This window comes from Macaca mulatta, chromosome 10 (genome assembly GCF_049350105.2).
Source record: "Macaca mulatta isolate MMU2019108-1 chromosome 10, T2T-MMU8v2.0, whole genome shotgun sequence".
Lineage (NCBI taxonomy): Eukaryota > Metazoa > Chordata > Mammalia > Primates > Cercopithecidae > Macaca > Macaca mulatta.
Genome location: NC_133415.1, coordinates 102,053,071 through 102,077,811, shown reverse-complemented (window position 1 = coordinate 102,077,811; position 24,741 = coordinate 102,053,071). Strand labels below are relative to the sequence as shown.

The window sequence follows — 24,741 nt, the reverse complement described above, 5'->3', positions numbered from 1 at the left end:
TATACAGTTTTCCCAGGTGGGGCCCTACAGCTTTCATCTCATTCTGAGTCAGAAAAGGATGAGAACCGACATTCTTACAGGATCAAAACTGGTTTTTGGCCACGTACAGTGGCTCATGCCTGTAATCCCAGCACTTTGGGAGGCCGAGGTAGGTGAATCACCTGAGGTCAGGAGTTCAAGACCAGCCTGGCCAACATGGTGAAACCCTGTCTCTCCTAAAAATACAAAAATTAGCCAGGCGTGGTAGCGGACGCCTGTAATCACAGGTATTCGGAGGCTGAGGCAGGAGACTCAATTGAACCCAGGAGGTAGAGGTTGCAATGAGCCAAGATTGTGTCACTGCACTCCAGCCTGGGGGACAAGAGACTCTGGTTTTTGCAGCAAGTAACTAATTTATGGTGTCAAGACTCCTGTCCTTTTTGGGCTTCCATTTCTCCAGCAGCATTTCCACAGTACAGCAGCAAGAGGTAGGGTGTGGGTTCAAGTAGATGTTGGTTGAAAACCTGAATTCCTAGCTGTGCAACTCTGGAAAGTTACTCTTTCCAAGCCTGTTTATTGGAAAATGAGGATATCACTGCCTGCCTCACAGGAGTGCAGTGAGTTGATTGGATTCTATTCAGCACACAGAATATCTGGTGCATGGTTGGCATTCATGCTAACGTTCTCTTCTGTTGATGTTTTAGAACTAAGAGTTATCATTTAGCTATCTTCAGCTATCATTTAGCTCTTAGTTCTAGAATATCAACAGAAGAGAACTTTTTTTTTTTTTTTTTTAAGAGACAGGGTCTCGCTATGTTCCCCAGGCTAGAAGAGAACTTCTACCAAGAATTTCCTCACTCCATACCCAGTTCCTCTCTAAGCATAAAGATGATGCATTCCAGTGGTATATGGTGATACCAAGCTAGTAGACTGTGGGCACACTTTGCCATTGAGAACGAGATAGTAATAAGATATACACTTGGATTGGTTTCTCTTCCAAAAATAGTTCCATTTAATATAGTCATTATGTGAAAGCTAATCAGCAAGAAAGGAGATTGATAGACATGCTTAGGAAAATAGCTACATACCATACCACCACACCAAACTTTTTTTTTGTTTTTTGAACAAACGGAGAAAAGACAGACCAGCCAGGATGACTTCCCACAGGGAAGGGATTTAAGGGCTGCCCCCATGAATTTCTTCAGGCCACAACAGCTACTTCCTCCTCTTGTATCTGTAAGAAAATCAGAGAGTGAAGACCAGAATGAGGATGGAGAAGCTCCTTTTCCATGAAAGGTTTTTACCTCTAATCCCAAACAGCCATAACCTATGCCCCTCCAAAACAGCCAGTATCACCTGGATTTAGATTTAAAGTTTCCTCCTCGTCTCTGGTGGGGCAAGCCCAACTGTTTCCTTTCTTCAAAAGAAGGGCTGTGAAAGAGAAGATGAGATGCTGAAATGAGCAAGCTGTTGAACAAATGGGTGTTGTCTCACCCCCACCCTACCCAGCTCCTACATGAAGCAGCAGCATCTCTGGGATGCATCATTTTCAGGCCCTAAGTTCTAAGCCTTTATGTGTTTCCACCTGATAACGTGTGTTTCTGGAAGTCAGGGCCCAACTTTAAAACAAGGTTGAAAGAGGCCCTTCTTAAGTATATACAACTACTTGGGAAGCTTAGTCTGCCCCATCCCAACCTTGGGCTGGGGAAAGTGGCGTGGGACAACATATGCCTAAGAGCAAGCCAGGACTCTCTGTTTGGGGTTCTGTAGGATGGAACTTGAGATGAAAGAGTTATCACTCCCCTGAAGGAAAGCTCCATTTCTGAACCCAACAATGTACTATTTCTCCTCCAAGGCAGGAACAGTGCTAACTGAACACCCGTCTCCTGGTCTCATCTCGGGATCCTCAGGTGGCCCTGAGAGGGGTGGGGGGTGAAGAACAGACAGGTACCCTGAATTTACATAGTATAAAGCTATAGGTATGTGAGAACTGGGAACAGGGAAGGAGGGAGAAGACTCATAGCTTCCATTAGAATACCAAGGGCTCCATGATGACTTAAAATCCTACCCAGCTCGATACTGTTTCAGGGCCTTCTTGCTTGTGTTGGTGAGTTCTTCATCAAATACAGATTTCTTCCCCTGCTTTTGCTTCTTGGCTGTGCACAGAGAGAATGGGTTACATATGGTTGTCTTTGGCCCAAGCTCCTAAATCCCCTTAAGTTCAAGGTAATGATTCCAAGTTCAGTGGATGCTCTGGCATCCAAAGACTATCTTCATTCTGTCCTCACCAGATCCTCCAAGTAGCAGCTGGTAAGGCCTTAGGCTCCGGAGTCAGAAAAGCTGGCGTTCAAATCCTAGTTCTTACCAACCACAAGATCACTGCACCCCTTACACCAATGGAGGGATAGCTGTACACATTGGTACATACTAATTACTCAAATCATGTGGGCTATCGTCGTCATCCCTCAGATTTTCTCCCTGACCCAAAGCACAGGTTTCAGGGAAAACCTTCGTACAAGCTCCTTTGGGCTCCCCATTCACCTACCAGGACCTCTCACTGGCTCCTCCTCAGGCATTGCTCGGGCCCGCTTGGCTCTGCGATTCCTCTTCGCTAGCCGTTCAGCAAACATCTGCGCCTTGAGGATTTCAAACTGGGACCTTTCCTCTGCCTAGGGGGAGTGGGGAGGTGTGAGTGTGGAACACACCAGGCCACTCTGACCCACCCCACCAAGTGGGTCCAAACTCCAAAAGGGAGGCCACTCACTGTCATCTCCCCCTTTTTTTTGGCATCCTTCATAAACTTCTTCCTTTTCTTCTTTCCTCTTAAGGCCAAGTCAAATTCCTGCAGAGCTTTGGCAACTGGGATGAGAAGAAAGCATAAGATTTCAGGGATGATTTTATCTTTTTTTAAGCTTATGATAAGAAGTACACATGTTTTAAATTGGTAAGTTAGCCAATTAAAATGAAAAGTGGCAAGCACTTCTTGGCCGGGTGCAGTGGCTTGTGCCTGTAGTCCCAGCACTTTGGGAGGCTGAGGTGGGTGAATCACCTGAGGTCAGGAGTTTGAGACCAGCCTGGCCAACATGGTGAAACCCTGACTCTACTAAAAATACAAAAATTAGCCGGGCATGGTGGTACACCTGTAATCCCAGCTACTCGGGAGGCTGGGGTGACAGAATTGCTTGAACCTGGGAGGAGGCTGCAGTGAGCTGAGATCGCGCCACTGCACTCCAGCCTGGGCGACAGAGCAAGACCCTGCCTCCAAAAAAAAAAAAAAAAGCCGCAAGCACTTCTTCCACTGACTACCTCCATCTCACTAAATAACATGCTTTTCTGACTATTTCTCAATCCATTTAAGATACTCATTACAAACCTCCTGCTATGAAAGATGAAGATTTAGGTCACACTACTTTACCACCAATACAGTTATGACTCTATTTTTATCAGAAATTTAACTTATAAACAGCCTTTTTTGTCCCATCAAATATAGACAGTATTTCTAAAACTGCTGGTATACCCTCTAGGAGGGTAATTTTGCAACCTCTAACATAACTAGAAATACAAATATCCTCTGACCCACTATTCCACTTTTAGGAATGAATCCTGCAAGGCAAATATATACTTGCTTAATTGTAAAAGGGCATATGTACAAGGTTATTCACTACATCACTTGTTTATAATAACAAATGATTGTTTTTTGGGTTTTTTGTTGTTGGTGATGGTGGTTTCTTTTGAGACAGGTTCTCATTCAGCTGCCCAGGCTGCAGTGCAGTGGCAGAATCTTAGCTCACTGCAACCTTGACCTGCCTAGGCTCAGATGATCCTCCTACCTCAGCCTCTCAAGTAGTTGGACTACAGGCATGTGTCACTACGTCTGGCTAATTTTTTTATTTTTAGTAGAGATGGGGTTTTGCCATGTTGCCCAGGCTGGATGGCAAATGATTGTAAACAACCTCAGTGTCCCTCAGCAATCTACTCATATGATGGAGGAACGTGAAGCCATTAAAAAAAACCAACAGGGGGCCGGGCGTGGCGGCTCACGCCTGTAATCCCAGCACTTTGGGAGGCCTCAAAAAAACTAATAGGGGGCCAGGTGCAGTGGTTCATGCCTGTAATCCCAGCACTTTGGGAGGCGGAGGCAGGCGGATCACAAAGTCAGGAGATCAAGACCATCCTGGCTAACATGGTGAAATCCCGTCTCTACTAAAAATACAAAAAATTAGCCAGGTGTGGTGGCGGGCACCTGTAGTCCCACCTACTTGGGAGGCTGAGGCAGGAGAATGGGGTGAACCCAGGAGGCAGAGCTTGCAGTGAGCCGAGATTGTGCCACTGCACTCCAGCCTGGGTGACAGAGCAGGACTCCGTCTCAAAACAAAAAACAAAAAGGGCAGCCATGTGTGGGCCTATATAAAACATATCTCTAAGCTTCAAAATTAAGTGAAAAGGCAAGGCATAGAACAATATGAACTTATAAGTGTTTTGGGTGTTTTTTAAAGGAAGATGGAGAGGAAATCTATATTAAATATATCCTGACCTTTAAAAAATTATTTTTATTGTGGTTATATATACATATATAAAACAAAGGTTGCCATTTTACCCAATCTTAAGTATACAATTCAGTGGCATTACTTAAATTCACAACATTGTATAACCATCACCACTAACTGTTTCCAAAACTCCTACCAGGAGGCTACTCACTGCCATCATCGAAAACAGAAGCTCTACAACCACTAATAATTTCCTATTACCCTCCTTCCCCTAGCCCCAAGTAATCCATAATCTACTTCTATCTCTGTGAATTTGCCCAGCTAGGTACCTCAGGTAAGTGGAATCAGACAGTATCTGTCCCTTTGTGTCCGGATCATTTCATTCAGCTTAATATTTTCAAGGTTCATCCTTATGGAATGTATCAGAACTTCATGGCTGAATAATATTCCATTGTGTGTATATATACACACACCCCAAATTTCGTTTATCCATTCACTTGTTGATGGACATAGTTTGTTTCCACCTTTTTGCTATTATGAACAGTACTTCAAAGAACACTGGCATCTAAGTATCTGTCTGAGTCCCTGTTTACAGTCCTTTACGACAGTGGTCTCCAATCCCCAGGCTGACGTACCGGTTCCAGTCCATGGCCTATTAGGAACCAGGCTGCACAGCAGGAGGTGAGCGGTGGGCAATCAAGCATTGCCACCTGCGCTCGGCCTCCTGTCAGATCAGCAGCAGCATTAGATTCTCATAGGCGCATGAACGCTATTGTGAAGTGCGCATGCGAGGGATCTAGGGCGTGTGCTCCTTATGAGAATCTAATGCACCCCCCAACACGCCAAATGTGGAAACACTGTCTTCCACAATACTGGTCCTTGGTGCCAAAAAGGTTGGGGACCGCTGCTTTACAGTATAGAACTAGGAAGGGAACTGCTGAGTCCTGTGGGGTAATTCTGTATTGAGATTTCTGCAGAACCTCCCTGACTTACTTTTCTCCTTCTTCCTCTCTTCTTTGGTCTGGAACCAGTTCCTCTCGGGCTCTTGGACCACTGCCTCCTTCCCCTTCTCCAGGAGCCGCTTTGCTGTATTGATCTGTAGAGATAACAAAAGGATGCCTGCTGTGAAACCTGTATCTACTAACACAGGAAGCCATGGCCTGCAAATGCCTGTGGCTCTGATGGGAGAAACATTTCAGAAGGGCAGCACTGGCAGGGATGCAGCAGCTTGCTCACTGAGCAGCCTCGTGAACAAGATCCCACCTTGCACCCTCACCTGGGCTTCCGACTGCTGCATCTCTTTCTCCTCCGCCTCTAGCTGCAGAACTGCATACACATCTTTCTCCATTTTCTCAATCTTGTCCCGGAATTTGAGGATGACATCTCAACGGGAGAAAATAAAAAGGATTTAAAAATAAGGGTAGGCCGGGCATGGTGGCTCACAACTGTAACCCGGCACTCTGGGAGATTGAGGTGGGAGGACTGCTTGAGCCCAGGAAGTTGAGGCCAGCCTGGGCAACATGGCCAGACTGTGTCTCTACCAAAAAAAAAAAAAAAAAAAAAAAAACGCCAGGCACAGTGGCTCAGTGGCTCCCGCTTGTAATCGCACGCTTTGGGAGTCCGAGGCAGGTGGATCATCTGAGGTCAGGAGTTCGAGACCAGCTTGGCCAACACTGTGAAACCTGGTCTCTATTAAAAATACAAAAATTAGCTGGGTGTGGGGGCACACACCTGTAATCCCAGCTACTACTCAAAAGACTGAGGCAGGAGAATTGCTTGAACCCACGAGGCGGAGGTTGCAGTGAGCCAAGATGACACCACTACACTCCATGCTGGGCGACAGAGTGAGACTCCATCTTAAAAAAAAAAAATTGCCGGGCGCGGTGGCTCAAGCCTGTAATCCCAGCACTTTGGGAGGCCGAGGCGGGCGGATCACGAAGTCAGGAGATCGAGACCATCCTGGCTAACACGGTGAAACCCCGTCTCTACTAAAAAAAAAAAAATACAAAAAACTAGCCGGGCGAGGTGGCGGGCGCCTGTAGTCCCAGCTACTCGGGAGGCTGAGGGAGGAGAATGGCGTAAACCCGGGAGGCGGAGCTTGCAGTGAGCTGAGATCCGGCCACTGCACTCCAGCCTGAGTGACAGAGCAAGACTCCGTCTCAAAAAAAAAAAAAAAAAAAAAAAAATTAGCCATCATGGTGGCACGCACCTGTAGTCCCACCTACTCAGAAGGCTGAGGAGAAGAACTGCTTGAACCCAGGAGTTCGAGGCAACAGTAAGCTATGATCGCACCACTGTACCTGGGCAACAAAGCAAGACCTTATCTTAAAATAAAAAAAAATAAGGCGGTGGCTCAAGCCTGTAATCCCAGCACTTTGGGAGGCCGAGGCGGGTGGATCACGAGGTCAAGAGATCGAGACCATCCTGGACAACATGGTGAAACCCCGTCTCTACTAAAAATATAAAAATTAGCTGGGCATCGTGGCACACGCCTATAGTCCCAGCTACTTGGGAGGCTGAGGCAGGAGAATCGCTTGAACCCGAGATGCGGAGGTTGCAATGAGTCGAGATCGCACCACTGCACTCCAGCCTGGTGATAGAGCAAGACTCCATCTCAAAAATAAATAAATAAAATACGGGTGACTACTAATACTATGTAGCTGATGAAAATAATTTAGCTGTGCATTTACTGACATAGGAAATGGTGTTTGTAATGTGTGCCTTCTCTGCTTCATACCCCCCAAAGTCAGAGTGGCCCCTGCCTACTGCTCTGATCTTCTGTGTGTCCCTGCTCACCACGCCTGAGCCTCCTGCCCTTTCTCTTGTTCTCACACACTAAGCTCGTTCCTACCTCATAGCCTTTGCCCTTGTTCTCTCAGCTCAGCACTTTGCCCTCAGACCTCTCCTGGCTGCCTCATTCCGATCATCCAGGACTCAGCTCCAATGCCAGCTGTGCAGAGGTCTTTCCTTAACAGCTTAATGAGGCACTCTCTTCCTGTTGTTCTCAATCACATCTACTGTTAGCTTATTTATTGTCTCTTTCTCCCACCACAACGACAGCCCTGCTTTGTTCCCTGCTGTATCCCCAGCACCTAGAACATAATAAATAGCACTAGGCCCACAGCAGGACTCAATAACTAGTCATTGATTAAATAAAGACTATGAAAATGAAAAAAATAAAAGGGACATTTAAGAAAGGAAAAATGGTTTGAAAGGACATACACCTAAATGCTACCAGTGGTGAGCTCTTTGACACAGAATTACATTTTTGTTTTTTTATTTACTAATTTCCATCAATCAATATATACTTTTTATTTCATTTTTTAGAGACGGTCTTGCACTTTTGCCCAGGCTGTAGTGCAGTGGCGCAATCATAGCTCACTGCAGCCTCAACCTCCTGGATTTAAGCGATCCTCCTGCCTCAGCCTCCTGAAAAGCTGGGACTACAGGCACACACCACCACGCCCAGCTAATTTTTTTTTTTTTTTTTTTTTTTTAAGAGACAGGCATCTCACTACATTGCTTAGGTTGGTCTTGAACTCCTGGCCTCTAGCAATCTTCCTGCCTTGGCCTCCCAAAGTGCTGGGTTACTTTGCGTTACAAAGGCAAGAGCTACCATGCTCAGACTAAATATGTTTTTTTTTTTTGAGATGGAGTCTCGCTCTGCCGCCCAGGCTGGAGTGCAGTGGCCGGATCTCAGCTCACTGCAAGCTCCGCCTCCCGGGTACCCGCCATTCTCCTGCCTCAGCCTCCCCAGTAGCTGGGACTACAGGCGCCCACCACCTCGCCCGGCTAGTTTTTTGTATTTCTTAGTAGAGACGGGGTTTCACCGTGTCAGCCAGGATGGTCTCGATCTCCTGACCTCGTGATCCGCCCGCCTCGGCCTCCCAAAGTGCTGGGATTACAGGCTTGAGCCACCGCGCCCGGCCAAATATGTATTATTTTTATAACTTAAAAATTTTTAAGGCTGGGCATGGTGGCTCATTACTGTAATCCCAACACTTTGGGGGCAGAAGGTGGGTGGATTGCTTCAGCCTAGGAATTCAAGAACAAAACAAAACTAAAAAAGACTTTAAAGAGGTTGTGCTTTATAGGACCCCCACAGATCAGAGGAACAAAAGCAATGAAAGGACCCAAAAGGAATGAGTACTGATCTCTCTCTTCCCCTCACCAATAGTAAGGGAAAGAGGAGGTTAGTGAGAATTTTGCCCCAAGCGACCCTCTCTTCCTAATTTTCCACCTAAATGGGGCACTGTGTTTACAATTCTGTCATAATTCCCTTCTACACACAGGAGGCAAGCTCAGAGAGGTGAGGCAAAACCTGTACATGGTCACTCGGCAAGGAAGCAGCAGGGCTGGAATTCAAATCTGGCTCTGAACTGCAAAGCCCTTACACTCTGCCCTTGCCCCACCCACCCAAGCCATTCTGCACTGCCACAGGGCTGCCTGCTCACCTTGGGGAAGTATCCTGGCCTTCACAGGGGCCTTGGCAGCTTTTACAATCTCCTTCAGCATCTTCCGCTCATCTTCTCCCACCAGAGAGACTGAGCGCCCAGCCCTGCCAGCACGCGCTGTTCGCCCCACCCGGTGGACATAATGCTTGATAGTATTAGGCATTGTGAAGTTGATTACCTAGAAGGTCAAAAATGAACATCAGTCAGGCCTGGCAAGGGAAGGGGGGTGCGAAGAGGCAAAAAGACTTCCACCAAAAGTCCAAGGAAGATAGGGTCTGCTCACCGTTTTGACCCCCTCAATATCAAGTCCACGGGCTGCCACATCAGTGGCCACGAGGATGTCAATCTGTTCATCCTTAAAACGCCTAGAAACAATCACAAACAGCTGTTCATCCAGACACCCTCCCCTAATAATGTTCCACAAGAGCCTGAGCCAGCAGAGGACAGAACAGGGCATTAAAATGGGGATAGATTCTAAATGTGAGCACATGGGATGTTTACACCCACCCTTCAACAACCCATCACACAGAGCAAGCGTAGTTCTGTGTCTGCTAACAGCATGGGCAATTGTCTCAGTTTAAATCAGCCTATCTTTAACAAACACCTTTCGGCACCCTCTGATGAACAGGGTGGAGAGTTCTAAAGGGTTCCTCCTTGCCAACCACCTTGATGCCGTTCTCTGAGGATTAAACAAGAAATCACGTGGAAAGCACACAGCACAGTGCCTGGCAAAGTAGATGCTCAAGTAATGGCTGCTGACTTTGACTCTAAATCTTGTTCAATCAGACCCAGGAATGTTCACCACTCTCAGAAAGCTTCAGAGAAGGGACCATGTGCTGCCTTTCCAAGCCGGCTTCCTCTGTCGCCCCACACAACAGCTCCCATGCTAGGGACAAGCACCCAAGGGCATGAGGGTCATCTCTGACTATGAAGTTGGAGTTCTACATGCATCTAAGACATGACCTCACAGTGGTTGGGTTAAAATGTTCAAGGCCAAGATCATCCTATGTGTCCCCTGCTAATGCTCTAATAGAATGCTCAGGGTCCTCTTCTTCCCTCTATCTGCTCTGCCCCAGAAGGATGGTGGCAGCCTGAGTCCCCACCCCAAATGTTACCGGAGGGCCTCCAGCCGCTGCGTCTGTGACAAGTTGCCATGGAGCTCGCCCACCTGCAGTCCCATGAGCCCCAGGAGGATGTGCATGCGGTGGGCCTGCTTCTTGGTCTGCGTGAACAGCATCACATGGTCAGTGAAGGTCCTCGTCAACAAGGCTGGCAGGAAGAGAGGACTGAGCTGGCAGCTGTTTCTAGGCTCTTATTCAACATGTACCCCCTCCTCATCCACAAAGTATGGTCACTGTGCCTGGCACTGGATAGACAGGCATTGTCCCTATCCTGTGGAACTCAAATTCCAGGGTGGATACAGAGAAACCAATTCCTGGGGGGTGAAAAATGTTGTAAGAGAGAGTGCAGGGAGGAGGGGAAGCAGCTAAGGGCTGGCCTCTCTGAAGAGGTGACATTAGGTTGAATGACAAGGCAGATGATCCATGGGAAGATCCAGGGGAAGATTCTAGACAGAGGAAATGGCAAACATGAAGGCCCAGAGGCAGGAACGAGCTTATAGTGAGAAGTGCAAGCAGGCAGCCGGATGTAGTGGCTCACGCCTGTAATCCTAGCACTTTAGGAGACCAAGAAGGACAGATCACTTGAGGCCAGGAGTGCAAGACCAGCCTGGCAAACATGGTAAAACCGTGTCTCTACTAAAAATACAAAAATTAGCCAGAAGTGGTGGCGAGTGCCTGTAATCCCAGCTACTTGGGAGGCTGAGGCACGAGACTCGTTTGAACCCAGGAGGCAAAGGCTGCATTGAGCCAAGATCGTGCCATTGTACTCCAGCCTGGGCGACACAGCAAGACTCTGCCTCAAAGGAAAAAAAAAAAAAGTGCAAGCAGGCGAATGTGGCTGGAGCCATGAGCAAGCCTACATGGCTGGGGACCCCGGGCAGGCAAGGGCCAGGCCCGAGGAGTCCTAAAAGACTCACTAAGATGTTTGGATTTTAGTCTAAAACCAATGGAAGCCACCGCAGGGTGTTCAAATAAGGATGTAACAAGTACAAATGTCTTCTGCAAGCAATCATCATAAATGCTCTGCAATGCAGTCACAAAGGGCCGAGTGGAAGCGGGGAGCTCGAGCAAGAGGCTGCACAACGATCCAGGCGACAGAGACCAGTGGTCTGGACCGATGCGTACAACCACAGCTGATGCCAAGTGGTTGGGAGTTGAACAGGACACAAAGAGGATTGGTGAGGCGATAAGGCAAAGGGGGGAAGGACCCATGGAGAAGTGAGGCAGTGGATCATCGTTAGTGCAGTGCAGCCTCTGCGCTGGGGAAGACTGGATGGCAGAGGCGCGGGGGAAAAACCAAACACTTCGGCATGGACACCACGAGCTCAAGGAAGCTGACCAGCCCACCCTGCCCAGGCTCGCCCTCAGCTGCCACCTGCCACGATGGCTTCCCGGTCTCCTTCCCGATTAGGCCGGATCCGGATGAACTCCTGCCGCAGGAAGGGAGCCACATCCGTGTTGCTGTTCACAAATATCCGGACAGGATTCTTCAAGGAGACAGAAGCCAGATCTTTCACCTGCCAAGCGCAAAGCCGGGTTTGCTCAGCTGGCAACCGGGTAGTGGGGAAGGAGGCAGCAATGCTCACCCCCGGAAAACCCCCCAACCCCAGTCAGGGTCCTCTGCACAGCCCCCTCCGCGCACACCTGCCACCCGCCACAGAGAAGTCCCTCGGCCCACCTCGTCTGTCATGGTGGCTGAGAAGAGCATGGTCTGGCGGTGGTGGGAACACATTCGGATGATCTCCTTCATCTGCTCCTCAAAGTACTCATCCAGCATCCTGGGAGCAAAGAAAGACATGTCAGAACTGGGGAGAGTGCCCTTCGGTCACAGTGAGGGGCATAGGATCGCATACCGGCTGCTGTTTGTTGTCATTGGTTACATTTAGGACTCATCTATTTTATTATTTTATCTTTTCACCAAGAATTATCATTTTGCCACATTTGCTTTGTCTTTTTGTGGCAAGTCAGTCGCAGATGTCGTAACACCTGACCCCAAATATTTCAGCACACAACTCCTAAGGACTAGGGCCTTCTCTTACAGAAACACAACTTCATCAACACGCCCAAGACTTTCAAGTGGGTGAATATCTAAAGTACAGGCCACATTCACATTCCTTCAGCTGCCTCCAGGTGTCTTTTTTTTTTTTTGAGATGCAGTTTCACTCTTGTTGCCCAGGCTGGAGTGCAATGGCGCAATCTTGGCTCACTGCAACCTCCGCCTCCCAGGTTCAAGCAATTCTCCTGCCTCAGCCCCCTGAATAGCAGGGATTACAGGCATGCACCATCACGCCCAGCTAACTGTGTATTTTTAGTAGAGATGGGGTTTCTCCATGTTGGTCAGGCTGGTCTCAAACTCCCGACCTCAGGTGATCCGCCTGCCTCAGCCTCCCAAAGTGCTGAAGTTACAGGCATGAGCCACCATGCCAGGCCAAGTGTTATTTTATAGTTACCTTTTGTTTTAGTACAAGAACCAAAGTTCCTGCCTTGCAACTGGCTGCCACATCTCTAGTCTTCTTGCATCTAGAAAAGCCCCCTCAGCCTGGGCAGCACGGCAAAACCCCGTCTCCACAAAAAATACAAAAATGAGCTGGGGCCGGGCAAGGTGGCTCATGCCTGTAATCCCAGAACTTTGGGAGGCTGAGGCGGGAGGGTCGCTTAAGCCCAGGAGTTCAAGACCAGCCTGGACAACACAGCAAGACCTTGTCTCTACTTATTTAATATAAAATAAGCCAGGCATGGTGGCGTGTGCCTGTAGTCCCAGCTACGTGGGGGGACTGAGGCGGGAGGATCACCTGAGTCTAGGAAGTAGAGGCTGCAATGAGCTAGTGTTCGCACCATGGCACTCCAGCCTGGGTGACAAAGCAAGACCCTGACTCAAAAAAAAAAAAAAAGAACAAAAAGTCCCCTCATCCTTCTCGCACTCTGGATTCATCTAATTATTTCCCAGTAACTGGATTCAGAGAAATTCTCAAGGGGACAGCACTGCTGGGCGCAGCTGTGCCCTGTATTCATGCTCCATCACCAGACACTGACAGCCGGTTTGTTCTAGAACCGGGGATGTGAGGTTGGTCACTGGCTATAGTGTCTGCCAGATCGCTCCACTGTAAAGGATCCTTTTTCTCTTTATATATAATAGTAATCTGTGAGATTCCTTGGATTCCATATTTTCAGCAAGCCCAACCCCTTACAGCATTTTCCCCCAGTGCAGGCTGCAGTCTAGGTCCAGGTGTCACACAGAGCTGTCTACTGATCTTCCAAATCTCAAATACTTCCTCCGCCTTTTTTGGTCTTTTGAGATACATACTTGAATAGTTTCCCTCCCCCTTTAAAACCTAAACCAGATCAAGTCCCCTTGACTTAAAATGATCTCCTTTTCATCCTTTAGGCCTCAGGAATGGGTCTTTTGTTCTGAGGGAGTCAGCCAATCGGTTATTCAACAAGTATTTACTGAGTGCCTGCTATATACTAGACACGCCCCTATGCATGTAGCCCCTTCATGAATACTGTATCCTAGGGAGACGGGAGACATGGCACTCCATGAACCCTCAGTGACAATGCAGGCAGGACGGGAGGAGCAAGTTAGGGCAGGACCATCACAGGGCGGCCAGCAAAGGCTCCACTAACAAGGTGACAACTGGAACAGAAACCCGAAGGGGCAGGAGATGGCTCCAGGCTGAGGAAAAGGCAAACATAGAAGACACAAAGTGGGGGCGTGTGGACAGTCTGTGCCGACAGGCGGGCTGTGGGGTGTGAAAACAGGAGAACACGCAGAGAACTCAGAACAGCCGGAAGGACGGAGCTGCCATTCCCCAAGCTGGTGAAGATTCAGGGAGGGGTGTCAGGATCAGAAGCGGTTTAAGGGCCTGTAACCTTAGCATGCCCTGGGGCTGTTTGAGAGCTCCTCCCCCTGCCCCGCCTCCAGCCTCAGTCCAGAGTTCAGGAAGAGTTCCTTCTGTTCAGTCCCAGAGCAAAGAGGTGAGCAGACGGCACACGTAAGAGAGGAACAGAGCTGGGGGGCAGGGTGGGGGGAGAGGGAGTCCCGGCTGCAGTCACAGAGGCCCTGTGGGAGCCGCGCTGGCACTTCCTCTTCCTCCCTCCTCAGCTCCTCGACACTGTGATGTGCGTATGTCCTTATCTCCCATTTACAAACGAGAAAAGATTTTGTTTTGAGAATCTAAATGTTTCCAGATCTCCCTTAGGAAGTGGCAGGGCCAACATTTGACCGGCCTCATCACTTAACCACCATAATAGAGAGAGAAAGAGAAAAAACAGGAAAACACAGGCTAAGGCTGGACAGAGGCCCCAGCACCAGTGGCTGATCTGGTATCGCACACCAAAGGCCATGGCCCAGAGCTGCAAAGAACAACGCAGTGTAGCAGGTCCACATCCTGATTGTCGGCCTTGGAACCCCACAGTGCCCTGGGCCCCACGCTGGGAGGAGCACCTGTCAGCCTCATCCAGGATGAGCACCTCGATGCTGCTCAGGTGGAAGGAAGGGCAGTTGTGGAGGTGATCGATGAGCCGGCCTGGGGTGGCGATGAGGATGTCAGGCGCTGCCCGAAGAGCTGCTTCCTGAGACTTCACGTCCAAGCCGCCTGCAAAGAGGAAGAGCCCCACCAGGCGGCCAGGTCAGCTGCTCATGGGTGTTGACTGAGCACCAGCCACTCACCAGGCCTCAGGCCAGATGCAGAGGAAACCACTGAGAGAGTAAGACTAACAAAGGCCCAAGCACATGGGTTTCCCAACACACTGGGAAAGACAGATCATGTCATTAAAATTGTGCTAAGTGCAAAAATCAACAATGATGATGACACAAAAGCATTTCAGAAGAGAATGCATGGGCTAGGCGCGGTGGCTCACGCCTGTAATCCCAGCACTTTGGGAGGCCAAGGCAGGTGGATCACTTGGGGTCAGGAATTCGAGACCAGCCCACCCAACATGGCAAAACCCCATCTCTAGTAAAAATATGTAAATTATTTGGGCGTGGTGGTGCACGCCTATAATCCCAGCTACTTGAAAGCGGTGGGAGAATCGCTTGAACCCAGGAGGCAGAGGTTGCAGTGAGCCGAGATCATGCCATTGCATTCCCGCCTGGGCAAAAGAGTGAGACTTCCTCTCAAAAAAAAAAAAAGAGAATGCCTGAAACATCCAAGGACTAAGAGAAGCAGCTGCGGAAAGTGATGAAGTCTCTGTTACAGGGAGACAAAGATCACTTCTGACTTCCAATTGCACAAGGAGGACAAAATGCAGGCTAGATAACACTATCATATAACTTCATTGGAAAAACGCTGTCCAAAATAATATTTATTATTCTCACAAAGCAAAAATTATATTCCAAATTTGTTCAGTACCAAGAAAAAAATGTTCATAGTTGTCAGGTTTCATTTGTCAAGGTTGGTTAAATTTCAATCAAATCCCACCTGCCTAAAGCACTATGAAAACACGTCGGCTGGGCACAGTGGCTCACACCTGTAATCCCAGCACTTTGGGAGACAAAGGCAGGCGGATCATCACAAGGTCAGGAGATCGAGACCATCCTGGCTAACACAGTGAAACCCCATCTCTACTAAAAATATAAAACATTAGCTGGGCGTGGTGGCGGGCACCTGTAGTCCCAGCTACTTGGGAGGCTGAGGCAGGAGAATGGTGTGAACTGGGAGGAGGAGCTTGCAGTGAGCCCAGATCGCGCCACTGCACTCCAGCCTGGGTGACAAAGCAAGACTCCATCTCAAAAAACAAAAAAACATGTCTTCCAGGTTTTAAGTGAATTCAATCAACACAAAGGCCTATCCTGGCACCTGGCACCAACACCAACAGATGGCAGGGCACATCCATCCTCCACCCCACCACAGTCTCTGAGGGGCTGGCAACCCTTGGCCAGAAACTCACCCACAGCCAGGCAGGTGGTGATGTTGCAGAACTGGGCCAGCTGTCTGGTGACAGAGTGCACCTGGATGCCCAGCTCTCGGGTGGGCACCAGCACCAGCACGCGGGTGACTGGAGCCTGGCGGGGTTTGTAAATCAGACGCTCCAAGACAGGCAGGGCAAAGGCGGCAGTTTTACCTGGAGGGAAGGGCAGCAAGGAAGCAATGAGAAGACGTTCAGTTCCCTCCAGGGTTAGGTTTTCACCAGAGCACAGAAAAACCACGTCTGGTCGGGGAAAATAAAGGAATTAATTTTTCATAGAATATTTTTTCTGCTTTCAAATCATATGGTCAGGCTCACATATGTAATCCCAGCACCTTGGGACACCGAGGCAGGTGCATCACCTGAGGTCAGGAGTTCAAGACCAGCCTGACCAACATAGTGAAGCCCCAGTGCTACTAAAAATACAAAAAACTTAGCTGGGCATGGTGGCAGAAGCCTGTAATCCCAGCACTTTGTGAGGCCAAGGCAGGCAAATCACCTGAGGTCAGGAGTTCGAGAACAGCCTGGCCAATACGGTGAAATCCCATCTCTACTAAATACATAAAAATTAGCCAGGCATGGTGGTAGGCGCCTGTAATCCTAGCTACTCAGGAGGCTGAGGAAGGAGATTCGCTTGAAACTGGAAGGCAGAGTTGCAGTGAGCTGAGAACGCGCCACTGCACTCTAGCCTGCGTGACAACAGCAAAACTCTGCCTCAAAAAAATAATAATAATAATATGGCCGGGCACAGTGGCTCATGCCTATAATCCCAGCACTTTGGGAGGCTGAGGCAGGTGGATCACGAGGTCAGGAGTTCAAGACAGCCTGGCCAAGATGGTAAAACCCCATCTCTACTAAAAATACAAAAATTAGCTGGACATGGTGGTGTGTACCTGTAATCCCAGCTCCTCAGGAGGCTGAGGTAGAAGAATCGCTTGAACCCGGGAGGTGGAGTTGCAGTGAGCCGAGATTGCACCACTGCACTCCAGCCTGGGCAACAGAGCAAGACTCTGTCTCAAAAAAAAACTTTACTCCTCTGACATGACAGGGCCAGGAAGCCATGGTCACAGAGATCAAGGATACCGCAAGAGCATTAAATGAAAATGACCTTCACCAGACCCTTTGAAATTTGTGGCCCATTACTAGACCGGGCCCATTACTAGGCCCAAACATCCTCTCATGCACTGTTTATCTTACAAAATTAATCCTTCAGTAGGCCAGGCACGGTGGCTCATACCTGTAATCCCAGCACTCTGAGAGGCTGAGGCGGGTATATCACTTGAGGTCAGGAATTCGAGACCAGCCTGGCCAACACAGTGAAACTCTGTCTCTACTAAAAATACAAAAATCAGCCAGGTGTGGTGGCAGGCACCTGTAAACCCAGCTACTGGGGAGGCTGAGGCAGGAGAATCACTTCAACACAGGAGGCGGAGGTTGTAGTGAGCTGAGATTGTGCTACTGCACTCCAGCCTGGGGGACAGAGTGAGACTCCATTTCAAAACAAAACATTAATCCTTCAGTAAACTGAATAAGCTCTGCAGTCTAGGAAACACTGTTATATCAGTGTCAATTTCCTGGTTTTGATTTTGTCCTACAGTTATGTGGCATGTCACCACTGATGAAGGATTCGAGAGACCCTACACACTATTTTTGCAACTTGCCATTGATCTACAAATACTTCAAAATAAAATGCTTAAAAATTTAAAAGTCCTTTACTCTCTCAATTGCACCAGTATATCTTTTTTGTGTTAAAAAAAATTTTATGGCCAGGCACAGTGGCTCATGCCTGTAATCCCAGCACTTTGGGAAGCCAAGATGGGAAGATCGATCACTTGAACCTGAACCTAGGAATTCGAGACCAGCCTGGACAATAAAGTGAGACCCCTATCTCTATGAAATAAAAAATAAAAACAAAATAGTTCAAAAAACCAAGAGTATTTATTTAGCAAAACAGACTTTTGGTAAGTCAACCTAGAGCCCAGCCCTGGCTGTAACACCCTTCCGCCTACCCCGGGTCCCTATCCTTTTCACCTGTCCCAGTGGCTGCACAGGCACAGATGTCCTTCCCCAACAGACCCACAGGTATGCACGCCTTCTGGATTGGGGTGGGCTGCTTGAAGCCCATGGCTGTAATGGCCTGAGGAAAAAAGACTGAGTCAGACAGGGTTGAGCAGGGGAAGTCTCAGCACGACGCAAACAGGGCAGGTTTCCATACAAGTGGGGACCACACCAATCCCCACCAATCACTCATTCCATAAACATTCACTGAACTGAGCGCCTACTACGTGTGAGGTGGTGTTCTAGACACTGGGGACACAGCAGTAAATAAAAGAAATAAAAACCCTGCCCTCAGGAAACTTACAGTCTGGTAGAAACAGACCAAAACCAAACACATGTCATATGGAGATATGCTGCGGAAAACAATGCAGTGGTCAGAGGGGCAGCGGGGGAGTGCTGTTCACAGTAGGGCTGCCAGGGAAGGTGTCACTGAGCAAGGGATACTGAGTTGAACCCTGAAGGAAGCTAGAGAGCACCCCAAAAGATTTCTGGAAGAGGGCCGGGCGTGGTGGCTCAAGCCTGTAATCCCAGCACTTTGGGAGGCCGAGATGGGCAGATCACGAGGTCAGGAGATCGAGACCATCCTGGCTAACACAGTGAAACCCCGTCTCTACTAAAAAATACAAAAAACTAGCCAGGCGAGGTGGCGGGCGCCTGTAGTTCCAGCTACTTGGGAGGCTGAGGCAGGAGAATGGCGTAAACCCGGGAGGCAGAGCTTGCAGTGAGCTGAGATCTGGCCACTGCACCCCAGCCTGGGCGACAGAGCGAGACTCCGTCTCAAAAAAAAAAAAAAAAAAAAAAAAAAAAAGGTTTCTGGAAGAGGCTTCCAGGCAGAGGGAACAGCAAGTGCAAGGGTCCTGAGGAAGAGGAGGCCTGACCTGTTTGAGGGCCAGCAAGGAGGCCAGTGTGGCCAGAGCAGAATGAGTGCAGAAGTGTCATCAGAGAGGGCCAGAAGGGGCAGAGCCTTGTAGGTCAATATAAGGACTTGGGCTTTTAAGCTGAGTGAGACTATAAAGTAGTGAAGGGCTTACAGAAGAAGAGGGACATGATGGAACTCATTGCTTAAGAGAGTTCTCTGGCAACTGTGTGGACAAGAGAGTTGAGGAAGGCAAACAGATAAGCAGAAAGTCCAGTTAGGGGTGGCTGCAATAATCCCATGGTTGCCAAAATAAGCCACTACTGGCCAGGCGCAGTGGCTCAAACCCCAGCACTCTGGGAGGTTGAGGCAAGAGGATTGCTTGATGCCAGGAATTTGAGACCAGCCTGGGCAACATAGCAAGACCCTGCTTCTGCAAAGAAAATTTTTTACAAGAAGCTGCTACCTTCAGAAGAGGGCGGGAAAGGTTCATGTCCTGGAATGAGAGGTTTTCATCGTACTGAGATGCATCTTCAAAAAATCCTCCTGCTTCCTATGCCAGAAAACCAAAAGAGAGATGAGAATTCAACAAAAGGGCCAAGAAACCCAAACGACCTTAAACTCCTTTCAGATTGCCAGCGAGCCGCACACTATCTTGCAGCCCCGAGCTCACCTGTCCTTTCTTCTTCTTCCGATCCTTTACTTTGAGTGTATCTATGGAGAAAAACTTAGCTGATGACCACGGCTCAGACTTACAAAGCACTTGCATTCTGCTGGACACTGTCCTAAGTGCCAATACCACACATCAGCCTCTGAGGGGTGACCATCATCAACCTCATTTCACAGATGAGGACACTTTGTGGCAGCATGGTGAAGTAACTTGCCTAAAGTCAGAGAGAAAGCTAACCCAGTGTCTCTGGTCCAGAGACCAGGCTCTCGATCACTACACTGCATTATGATGCTTTAGCACACATTTCTGCAAGAAATACTTAGTGAGGGCAGAAGCGGTGGCCCACACCTAAAATCCCAGCACTTTGGGAGGCCGAGGCAGATGGATCACCTGAGGTCAGGAGTTCAGGATCAGCCTGACCAATATGGTGAAACCCCATCTCTACTAAAAATACAAAAATCAGCCAGGTGTGGTGGTGTGTGCCTGTAGTCCCAGCTACTTGGGAGGCTAAGACAGGAGAATTGCTTGCACCCGGGAGGCAGAAGTTGCAGTGAGCCAAAATTATACCACTGCACTCCAGCCTGGGTAACAGAGTGAGATTCTATCTCAAAGGAAAAAATATATATATATATATATATTGAGCACCCACTATGTGGCTGGACCCATCTGAGTATGTCACCCCAAATGAGTTTGTATCACAGAGGCATCCGGCAGCTGCACGGGGCTAAATGGGAAAAGAGTAAACTACCTACAAAGTACAACAACCCAAACAAAACCCCAAGAGAAAAGAGAACCTAAAAGAAAGGATTCAGTGGGCACAGTGGCTCATCATTCCTGTAATCCCAGCACTTTTGGAGGTCGAGGCGGGAGGACTGCTTGAGCCTAGAAGTTTGAGACTAGCCTGAACAACAAAGCAAGAGCCCATCCCTATGAAAAAAAAATTAGCCAGGCGCAGGGGCATGCACCTGTAGGCCCAGCTACTTGGGAAGCTAAGGCAGGAAGATCACTTGAACCAGGGAGTTCAAGCCTTCCAGTGAGGTATGATGGCACCACTGCACTCCAGCCTGTGGATGGAGTGAGACCACATCTCTTTTGTTTTGCTTTGTTTTGTTTTTTGAGACAGGGTCTCATTCTGTGGCCCAGACTTAAGTACAATGGGACAATCTCGGCTCACTGAAATCTCCACCTCCCAGGTTCAAGTGATTCTCATGCCTCAGCCACCTGAGTGGCTGGGATTACAAGTCCATGCCACCACATCAAGCTAATTTTTGTATTTTTAGTAGAGACGGGGTTTTACCATGTTGCCCAGGCTGGTCTCAAACTCCTGGCTTCAAGCGATACACCCATCTTGGCCTCCCAAAGTGCTGGGGTTACAGGCATGAGCCACCGTGCCCAGCCAACATCTCTTAAAAAAAAAAAAAAAAAAAACAGAAAGGAGTTCAATGGAGTTCAATGTAGTAGGCAGAATATCTTAAACTGTGCAGAAGAGTGAAGGAAACCCTACAAAATAAAGGAGGATGCCTTCTGATCTCCTGTCCCCGTTGCTGACACCTCCGCCGTAACGTCTACCTGCTTTGGTGAGGATGTTCTCATCAGCTGATGAGTAGTCGGTCTCTGAGGCTTCATCTTCTGAGCCTTCCTCATCATTCCCTTCAAGGTCTTCCTGCTCTTTTGGTTCAGAGCCCTCCTTTGTTTCCTTCTCCTCCAACTTCCCAGACTTGGCTTCTTTAACCTGGGAAAAAAAAAATTAAAGCGATGGTGATGACAAACTTCTACAGATCCAGAACTTAAGTAAAGCAACAGGAAGCTCTCCGGCCTGAACAGACGGCTGTGGGGATTCTCAGTACTGATGCACAGCAAACGCACAGAAGAGCGTGCCTGCCCCAGCCATGCCCCGCTCTGTAAGGGCTTCCAGAGAGATGCTGGGGTCGCGGTGAGAGTAAAGTGTGGGGCATAACAACGAGAAATAGCCACTTTTCCTCTCACCTCTGTTTTCCTTTTCTTTCGAACTTTCTCAATCTTCTCATCTAATGTAGTGGCTGCCCTCTGCAGATAAAAATAAAGAGGTGAAAAGAAATTTTCATTGAAACATCGAATAAGAGAACAAATTCTTCATAATTAATTTGAAAAAGAAAAAATGTTGGCATTCTCTGAAAATATATATACATATTATATATACAAAAATTTTAAAATCCTCTCCAGATGATCTTGAAAAGGCAATGCTGGTAAGGCTGAGCGCAGTCGCTCACGCCTGTAATCCCAGCACTTTGGGAGGCTAAAGCAGGCAGATCACCTAAGGTCGGGAGTTCGAGACCAGCCTGACCAACATGGAGAAACCCCATCTCTACTAAAAATACAAAATTAGCTGGACATGGTGGCACATGCCTGTAATCCCAGCTACTCAGGAGGCTGAGGCAGGAGAATCCCTTGAATCCAGGAGGCAGAGGTTGCAGTGAGCCAAGATCGCACCATTGCACTCCAGCCTGGGTGACAGAGTGAGACTCCATCTCAAAAACAAACAAAAAAAAACACAAAAAATTAGCTGGGCGTGGTGGTGGGCACCTGTCATCCCAGCAACTCAGGAGGCTAAGGCACAAGAATCACTTAAAGCCAGGAGGCAGAGGTTGCAGTGAGCCGAGATAGCGCCATTACACTCCAGCCTGGGAAACGGAGAGAGACTCTGTCTCAAAAAAAAGAAAAGGCAATGCTGATTTATTTCAATCAGAATAAGGACCAGCAAAGCCTGGATTACACTGTTCTGGACAGGCAATCTTTCTCTCTGATGCACATGAAATGGTAAATAACTTGGATGCATCTTCTAGTTTAACCAGATTCACAGAAAGGCATGGGATCTTGGCAAACAAGCAGATGACAATGACATCTGTGGTAGCTTTGGCTGTGCTGTGTGGGCAGGGACACTGCACAGTGACACCACAGGAGACACCTGGCAAGTGCTCATACTTCATTTGGTATTAATCAAGACGAGTCTTCCCCAGCAAGCAGACTCAAAAAAAAAAAAAAAAAAAAAAAAGACAGTGAGTCATTTGTGATCTCATCAAAAGTATACCAGATACTTTCTTTTTTTTTTTTTTTTTAAACCAGTTATTTTCAAAGGAGTTCTAGTATCTGCTGAATGTAAACAGATGGTCAGTCAGGTCAGGACTAGGCCCTGAAACCCACAGTCCAATCTTAGTAGTCCAAGGTCTGGAACTGTCCATCACTGTCAGACTCACCTTCTTCTTTAGTTGGCTCATGACATCAGCCAGGGCCCAGCTGCCATCATAAGTCCCCTCCTTCTCAGTGAAAACAAAGTCAGGATTGAAATCAGCACTGCGGTTCTTCCCCAAGGCTTTTTGTCGTCTGCCCAGCACAATAGGCCCCTGGGAAGAGTAAGAGACAGAGTGACTTTGGGGCTGAGATAAAGAACAATAGAAAGGAAGAAGGGGACAGGCACAGTGGCTCACACCTGTAATCCCAGCACATTAAGAAGCCAAGGCATGTGGATCATTTGAGGTCAGGAGTTCCAGACCAGCCTGACCAACATGATGAAATGCAGTCTCTACTAAAAATACAAAAAAGACAGGCATGGTGGCTCACGCCTGTAATCCCAACACTTTGGGAGGCCAAGGTGGGCGGATCACGAGGTCAGGAGCTCAAGACCAGCCTGGCCAATATGGTGAAACCCCGTTTCTACTAAAAATACAAAAATTAGCCAGGTGTGGTGGCACGCACTGGTAGTCCCAGCTACTCGGGAGGCTGAGGCAGGAGAATTGCTTGAACACGGGAGGCAGAAGGTGCAGTGAGCCAAGACTATACCATTGCACTCCTGCCTGAGCAACAGAGTAAGACTCCATCTCAAAAAAAATAATAATACAGAAAAATTAGCTGGGCGTGGTAGCGCATACCTGTAATCCCAGTTACTCAGGAGGCTGAGGCAGGAGAATTGCTTGAGCCCAGGAGGCAGAGGTTGTGGTGAGCCAAGATTGCACCAGCCAGTAGGCCGCCTGCGCCCACAGGGGACATCAGGGAAATGGGGGCAGTGTGCAGGACCCACAGGCTGCCTGAGGAGTCTCTGCAGAGTGGACAGGCCTGGGGCTCTCTACCAGCAGGCTGGAGAGTTTTAAGCAAGGGAGGTCTCTAACGTGACTGTATCACAAAGAGATCCTTCTGCTGCTAAGCGAAGAATACACTGGAAGTGCTCAAGATAAAGAAATGAAGTATGTTTGGACTGGTGGTGTGCTGGTGTGCTGGTGTGCAGGCATGAGACAGCAGTGGCTGGAGCTAGGGTGGGTACAGTGTGAATGGAGAGAGGCGGGAGCTTAAGAGAGATTCATGAGCTAGCTTGCAGAGCACTGGCGGCGCTGAGGAAGAAAAAACTGTCAAGAATAACTCTAAGGTTGCTGGCTTGAGAAGGGAACAGGATGAGAGCGAACACAAGTTCAACTTTGGAGGAGTTGAATTTGTAGAGGCCATGGGACATCTGAATAAATGTATCAAGCGGACAGATGAGACTGCAGAGGGGACAACATCTGGGCTGAATGTTTGAAGGGCAAGCATCCTTTTCAGAACACCGATCCCTCTTTAATTGCCATACTGCTTAATATCTGCAAGCCCCCACACCACCATACGCTTCAGAAGAGTGGCACTCACCTTGTTCATTGCTACGTCCCCAACGCTTAACACTAGGTCTAGCACACATAAGTATACAACAAACACTGGCTCGATGAACATATGAATGGACAGCTAACCACGGCTCCTTGAGCAGGAACCAGGGCTGACTTCACCTCTTACAAGGTGTAAGAGACCTGCATGTCTCTTACACAGTGCGTGGTTAAATATCAATTCAGTGAATGGATACTGAGTTCAGCAAGGAGACAGGGAACGACACGGCCAAAGAAGCAGGCGGACGTAGAGAAAACCTAGTCGCCGGAAAACTGAGGAAGATCTTGGGGTCCCGGCGAGATCCTTTTAGGGAAACTTCCCGGGCTGGCAGGCGATGATGAGGATTCGGGGACAGGGACCTGAGGAATCGCGGGGAAGAGAAGCAGTCAAGGAAGCCCAAAGACCAGAACCGTCCTCATACCTCTTCTTCCTCGTCACCAGAGTCAGACTCGGGCTCCACCGGCACCTCGTCATCCTCGCCTATGGTCCCGATTAAGCCGAGGTCTGCAAGCATGTTGTCGCAGAAGCCACTTCCGGAAGCGAGCAC

General features: G+C 48.6%; 1 protein-coding gene across 1 annotated transcript; it reads right to left on the bottom strand.

Annotated features, from left to right (window-relative positions):
* Positions 1-963: 963 nt before the first annotated feature.
* Positions 964-24,741, bottom strand: DDX27 (DEAD-box helicase 27). The gene is made up of 21 exons (XM_001099400.4): positions 24,616-24,741; positions 22,766-22,912; positions 21,519-21,578; positions 21,102-21,264; positions 19,536-19,576; positions 19,329-19,415; positions 17,980-18,085; positions 15,931-16,104; positions 14,486-14,636; positions 11,720-11,819; positions 11,417-11,558; positions 10,036-10,189; positions 9,204-9,285; positions 8,921-9,098; positions 5,743-5,849; positions 5,460-5,562; positions 2,744-2,838; positions 2,525-2,648; positions 2,048-2,135; positions 1,336-1,410; positions 964-1,213 (listed from the first exon to the last, which is right to left on the bottom strand). The coding sequence occupies exons 1-21, from the start codon at positions 24,706-24,708 to the stop codon at positions 1,195-1,197; spliced, it is 2,289 nt and encodes a 762-aa protein (XP_001099400.3). The 5' UTR covers positions 24,709-24,741; the 3' UTR covers positions 964-1,194.